At 44.6% G+C, this 6,694-nt stretch overlaps 1 protein-coding gene across 1 annotated transcript in view; it reads left to right on the plus strand.

The window, feature by feature from the left end:
• The window catches only part of IL13RA1 (interleukin 13 receptor subunit alpha 1), a 57,028-nt gene extending 51,379 nt beyond the window's left edge, over positions 1–5,649 (plus strand). Inside the window, exon 12 of the mRNA XM_029929689.1 lies at positions 3,285–5,649. Within this exon, the coding sequence (XP_029785549.1) occupies positions 3,285–3,377 (93 nt within the window). The 3' untranslated portion in view covers positions 3,378–5,649. The remainder of the gene's footprint in view (positions 1–3,284) is intronic.
• Positions 5,650–6,694: the final 1,045 nt, after the last annotated feature.

The raw sequence follows: 6,694 nt of genomic DNA on the forward strand, positions 1-6,694 counted from the left end.
GGCGTTAACTCTACTTTAAACATCTGGTAGAATTCCCCTGGGAATCCATCTGGCCCTGGGCTTTTATTCGTTGGGAGATTTTTGATAACTGATTCGATTTCTTCACTGGTTATGGGTCTGTTCAGATTTTCTAGCTCTTCCCGTTTGAATTTTGGTAGTGCATGTGTGTTTAGAAATTTGTCCATTTCTTCTAGATTGTCCAGTTTGTTGGTATATAATTTTTCATAGTAATCTCTGATGATTGCTTGTATTTCTGAGGGATCTGTTGTAGTAGATCCATTTTCCTTCATGATTTTGTCTATTTGCATGTTTTTTCTTTTCTTTCTGAGGAACCTAGCTAGAGGTTTGTCAATTTTGTTTATTTTTTCAAAAAACCAACTCTTGGTTTCATTGATCTGCTCAATTGTTTTTGTGGATTCTATCTTGTTTAATTCTGCTCTGATCTTTATTATTTCTTTTGCTGGGTTTGGGGTGTTCTTGCTGCTCCCTTTCTAGTTTCCTTAGGTGCTCTGTTAGGTTTTGAGTTTGTGCTTTTTCTAGTTTGTTGAAATAGGCCTGTATTGCAATGAACTTTCCTCTTAAGACTGCCTTTGCTGCATCCCAGAGAGTTTGAATTGCTGTATTCTCATTTTCATTCATCTCCATATATTTTTTAATTTCCTCTCTAATTGCCTAATTGGCCCAATCATTCTTTAGTAGGGTAGTTTTTAACCTCCACATTTTTGGAGGTTTTCCAGACTTCTTCCTGTGGTTGATTTTGATTCATAGCATTGTGATCTGAAAGTGTGCATGGTATGATCTCAATTCTTTTGTGTTTATGGAGGCTGTTTTATGCCCCAGTGTGGCATGTGCACTCGAGAAGAAAGTGAATTCCCTAGCGTCAGGATGCAGAGTTCTAAATCATCTTGTTTGGATTTTATGTGTCAGCTTTCATATTGTTTTGTATGTTCATTGGCTTGAAGTAATTCTATTGTGAAGTTCATGTTCATTGTCTCCCCACCATATTCATCCTTCGGAAACTTTGCAATTTATGAGGCTCTTTGGGTCTGTCTGCTACTAATCCTTCAGCTAGTTGTCTGTTTGCCTTTATGTGGAATTTAGGGTGATTAACGGTGTGCAAAAGTTGTGCATACAGATCTTTCTTTATTTCTTATGTGTAGGAAGCCTCTTCCTATCCCAGACTTATGTAGTTGTTGCCCAATATATTTTTCTGGTACTTATTTGGTTTTCTTTTTTACAGTTAGGTCTTTAACCCATAGGGAATTTATGCACGCGGGCCATCAAGTAGGGTTTAACTTTTATTTCTCAAATGCTTAGCCAGTTGTCTTAGTGCCATTTATTGAATAAGCCATTATTTCGAGGTTATGTCATTTTTTAGATTGTTTTTTATTAGAAGTCTGTGCGTTTCACGCTTTCGAAATTCCTGATTCGTTGATTTGATTCACATCAAATAAAATTTGCTCTTTTTAAGTGTATCGTTGGAGGAGTTTTAGCAAACATATGCAGATTTTCCAGGCACCGGTCAATTTGAGATACAGAATATCTTCATTGTCCTCTGCAAAGTTCCCTTGCACCCCTTTGCAGTCAGCTCCCTCACTCCGGGCCCCAGACCCTTGGAACCACTCATCTGCTTTCTGTCCATAAAATTTTTACCTCTTCCAGAATGTCATCCAAAGGGAATCATCAAATACACAGATTTTCAAATCTGGCTTGTTTCACGAAGAATAAAGCATTCAAGAGGCATCCATGTTGTCATGTGTATCAGTAGTTTATTCCCTTCTGTTGCCGAGCGACATTCCATTATATTGCTGTACCACAGCTGGTTTCACCAGTCCCCTGTTCAAAAGCATCAGGCTTGTTTCCAGTTTGGGGCTTTTATGAATGAAGGCTACTGTAAACATTCATGTAGAGGTCTTTGTGTAGATCTATGTTTCCATTTCTCTTGGGTGGACACCTAGAAGTAAGATTTCTGGGTCTTGCGGGAAGTGTATGCTTCCGATTTCTAAGACACCACCAGACTGTTTTCCAGAGTGGCTGTGCTCTTTGACGTTTCCACCAACAATGGGTGAGAGATCCGGTGACTCTGCATCTGTGTCAGCACTTGGAATTGTCAGTATTTTTTACTGTAGCCCTTCTACTAGGAGTGTAAGGGTTAAACGTTGGATATTGTAAGCAGTGTTTCTCAACTCCTCCCTCCCTGTGCGTTCTGAGACTGGACGCTCCTGACTGGCTAAGTCCATCTCCATTGTACAGCCCAAGGCAGCTGAGTACTCACTGTTGCTCTTGTTTCTCTTTTCCTGCTCTCTGTTTCCTTTCTTAGGCTTCTAGAACCAGAAAACATCAAAGCAGAGAAGGAGCTTGGAAATAATCTAGTGTGGGGGTTGGCAAACTTTTTCTGTAAAGAGATAGTCACTGTTTCCAACTTACCAAGCCATTCGGTCTTAGTCACGCAACTCACCTCTGCGGCAGTAGCATAAAAGCCGCCACGGACGGATGGTACAGAAACAAATAGGTGTGGCTGTGTTCCAATAAAACTTTATTTACAAAAACAGCCTGCTGGATTCTTCTCTTACACCATAGTTTGCATAGATACCAGGTTTCATCTAGCAACTTTATTTTGCAGATGAGGGGACTGAGGTCAGGTTCCACCCTTTCCCTTGAATTCTAAGAAGGCAAAGACCAGAATATTGGCTTTTACCATAAGAGACACACTTAACATTGAGCTCAAGATGAGCTTATCTTATGCATAATTCCTGGCTCTAGCAAATGCTGTTGCACGAAACTGTTAACATAGGGTCTTTAAAAACTTTTAACTGTGCTAAGACTGTTTTGGGGACATTTTATATATTGCCAATGGCCTAGATGCAGGCCGACATTTTGAGCCTAGTGTATCTCTGGAACAGAGGTCACATTTGAGTGGTAAGAAAACAAAGGTAGCAACAGTTAAAGTAAGAAAAAGCACTGCTACCCTATTCTTTTTCTTCAAAAGACTTCATTTCCAGTTTTGAAGATGTCCAAACGTGTCTCCTCAGATAGCTCTTAAACTTGGAGTCACAATCCCATGCTCTCCCTCCTCCCTTGCATGTTAATTCTTGATTGTTTTGTTTCATTGTTCAAATAGATGAAGATTCTTAGGTCAAAAAAAAATCAAAGCTGTAACAGGAAGACATACACTCCTGGTTTTGTGCACGCAAAGCTAAAATTAAGCCCTGGCTGGGAGTCCTCAGGGAGAGAACATTGTTTAGAAGAGTCATCGTGTATGTGTGTGTTTTCTTCCCTTCCAGCACTGGAAAAAGTACGACATCTATGAGAAGCAAACCAAAGAAGAAACTGACTCTGTAGTGCTGATAGAAAACCTGAAGAAAGCCGCTCAGTGACGGGGCTAATTCATTTTCCCCATCAGCATGAGCTCGTGAAGATTCATCCCCCTCTCCATTTGTTATCTGGGAGCGCGTTAAATGGAAAGCGAAACTACTGGGCCATTTGAAAACGGGCAGCTTGTAAGAGCCATGGTCTTTATGTCAAGTTGTGCACTGAGAAACTAAACACAAGGGGCTCTTTGGTGAAGACAGCGGCGTCATTGTTATTGAATTTAAAAGCAGACATCCCTCTCAAAGGCTTCAAAGTAGGGGATAAAACAAACAGCAGTGATGGTGTAGAGTTCATCTTATCAAGAGTTGTGACAACTTCTGAGGGATCTGCGCCTGCTCTGTATGCTTTGTGCCCAACAGTACCAACACAGTTTATTTGGGGGGGGGTACTCATTCTGGGTGCAGACGCTAATGCCTGATTTGAGTGGTGGGGGGGGCGGGGAGGGCATCTGACAAATGAAATCCACAACAAACGAAATTGACAAAATCTGTTATCCGTTGTTCGGGATCTCATGGAACATTTGTGGCTCTTATAACCCTTAGCAGTCTGGACTCGCCAGCCCCTTGAGCAGTGATTTGCCCCACCTTGAGAGGCCCAGACGTCAGTGTTGGCCACGAGTGAGTGTGACCCTTACAGTAAGAGCAGAGGCAGCTCCTTTACCAAGACCTTTCAAAGCCACGGCAGGCTTTTAAGGGCCGTGGAGGTAGAATGCCTTATTGGGCATTAGGATTTGAAGCATGCCATCTCTAATGATGTGCTGTTTCTTCTTCACCTCTGCTACTCTGGTCACTACTCCCCCTGGACACAGGGTTGATGGTCTAGTTGAGACCCTCTCCCCTACATTCTGACTCCTCTATCTCCACCAGTCATTTTCCAGAGCTTTCGGCTCCCCGGTTCCCATACCCGTTTCCCCTGCCACATCAGCCCCTCATTCCTGCCATTGTGTCCTTCTGTCCCCTTTCACTAGAAGTTAGAATTTAAAGCTGCTCAGAACATCTAAAAGAGCAGGGAGGAATTTGCATCTCAGGTAAAGTGTGAGGTGACTAAGAAGCAATGACTGATCCTTGCTATATTTTGTAACTTCTTGCGTGTCTGCATTTGTTTGAAGGTTTTCAGCGTTTACTATTTCTCTATGCATTTTTCTAAACAGAAAAGAGGTATTCTTCTCACCTAGAACTTGGCTGTTTGCTTCAGAAGAGGGTAGTTACATCTTCCCCTCATAGCCTCATAACCGATGGTTATAAGTAGGTTTTGCTTCCTATATTGATAGTTTCCAAGGCTCCAAGATTTGAATCCATTTTTTTTTTTTGGCATACCGAGTCAGGGCTCCCTCATTGCTCAGCCCTACAACATGTGCACAGTGACGTTTGCCTCTGCCCCCCCTTCCTCCAGAGGCCGTGGAAGTGAGGGGTCCCCCTCACCCCCCAGTGTTTCTCACCTCAGGCACACAGACTCAGATTCCTGGTAGGAGCTTGAAAACTCGGTAACCACAAGTTCTCCACATGTTTACCTGGTGGATTCAGCCAGGCGGCGTGACCGGCACAGCTCGGGTCGGACATGCCTTCTCTCCGCAGGTTTCGGTGACAGTGGCAGCCCACGGGCCCTGCAGTGGAGGAGGGATGTGCCCGGCTTTTCTGAGGAACCCCCTTGCCAAGGGTAGATGTCAACGTGTTTCCTCCCTGGGCTTTTTTCTTTTTTTTTTTTTTTGAGGTCACATTGAGGTGGGCAATGGGCACCCAAAGCCATTGTCTCCTCCTGGCATTCTTTGAAGATGGCAGTGAGGGGGACGCCTTGGTATTACGAGTCCCCAAGGGACTGCAGGTGTTGGCGGTCACAGCGTGGGAGCATGGAGATTGTACTCGGTTCCATTCTCCTCCTTCAGTTGTGAACCAGGTGAGGGAAGGGGGCAGTGGGTTCCAGGACTCGCTGGGGCTGTTGTGGAATTACTGAAAAGCCGTCTCCAGGCCTCAGGAGCTCTTGGGAAACTTTAATACATCAGTGGGATTTCCATCACCTGTAGGAAACTAGTAGGTTCGTTTGCTATTTTATGCCTCAACTCTATGGATTGTTTTTCTCCACAGACCTAAGTAAACCCACTGTAAGGATGGTCATTCTTTACTCTTTCATTCAGCTAACTTGTTCCTTTATCTGGGCACTGAAGGGATATGTGAAACAATGTTAAGAATATTTTTGGTAATGCCTTCAAAGTAGGGATCATTTTGTTTAACTTCTTATAGGAAAGCTTGAGTGAAATAAATATTGTCTTTTTGTATGTCACCCATGTGTGTACCTTTGGTCTCATTTTGGGGTAACGTGTCAGGAGGAGCGTGTGGTGGAAAAATTGGAGTTAAAAGAATAAATGTTGCGGAAAAATATCAAAGACAGTCATTTTATCCTGCAGCCATTTCTCATAAGCTTCCCCGCTGTTTTCGGGATGCCTGTGTTTTCTTTTTTTTAATGTTTATTTATTTTTGAGAGAGACACAGAGTGTGAGTGGGGGAGGGGCAGAGAGAGAGGGAGACACGGGATCTGAAGCAGGCTCCAGGCTCGGAGCTGTCAGCACAGAGCCTGACGCGGGGCTTGAACCCACAAACCGTGAGATCATGACCTGAGCCAAAGTCAGATGCTCAACCAACTGAGCCACCCAGGTGACCTCCCCCACCTTTTTGGAAGGGACACCTACGTTTTCTGATAAGGGTGTGCACTTAGTTTACTATCAGCACAACCTGTGCAAGCGGAACCTAAAGGACTGAAGTAATTGATACATCGTAGTTCTGATAATTAAGGGAAATTGGCCCTGGAGCTGCTGGGGAGCAGAGGTCAGAGGCCCATGTGACACGCAGGGGCCACAAGCACGGGGGAGGCGGCGCCATGGGGCTGGCAGCTGAAGGGTCTCCACCAGCCTTCGTCCAGCCCCAGGACAGAAAAGTGCGACATTGCCAAGAACGAGGAGGGGGCCTGCTCTCTCGGCTGTCGCAGGTCTCCATGGTGACGAGCACAGCCTGGCGGTTCCTGGGGAAGCAGGCCTACCAAAACACCAGCGCCTCCCTGCAGAGCAGCACGTCCGCCGAGGCAAGGGCATGACCTTCACCAGCACCGCAGAGCTTAGGGAGCCACTCTGGAATGCCGCCAATTATGTCATCCCACCCCAGGGACACAATGTCTGTTGTCACCAACCTAATTGTGACCCCCCCAAGCAGTGGCAGAAAACCTGTAGGAAAAGAAAAAAAATCCAAGTGCACGCACACACACACACACACACACACACAAGGAGACTGTGATGGTGTATATGATGGGGGACACCCTAGTTAGAAATAAATCA

Source organism: Suricata suricatta, chromosome X (assembly GCF_006229205.1).
Source record: "Suricata suricatta isolate VVHF042 chromosome X, meerkat_22Aug2017_6uvM2_HiC, whole genome shotgun sequence".
In the NCBI taxonomy this organism is placed as follows: Eukaryota; Metazoa; Chordata; class Mammalia; order Carnivora; family Herpestidae; genus Suricata; species Suricata suricatta.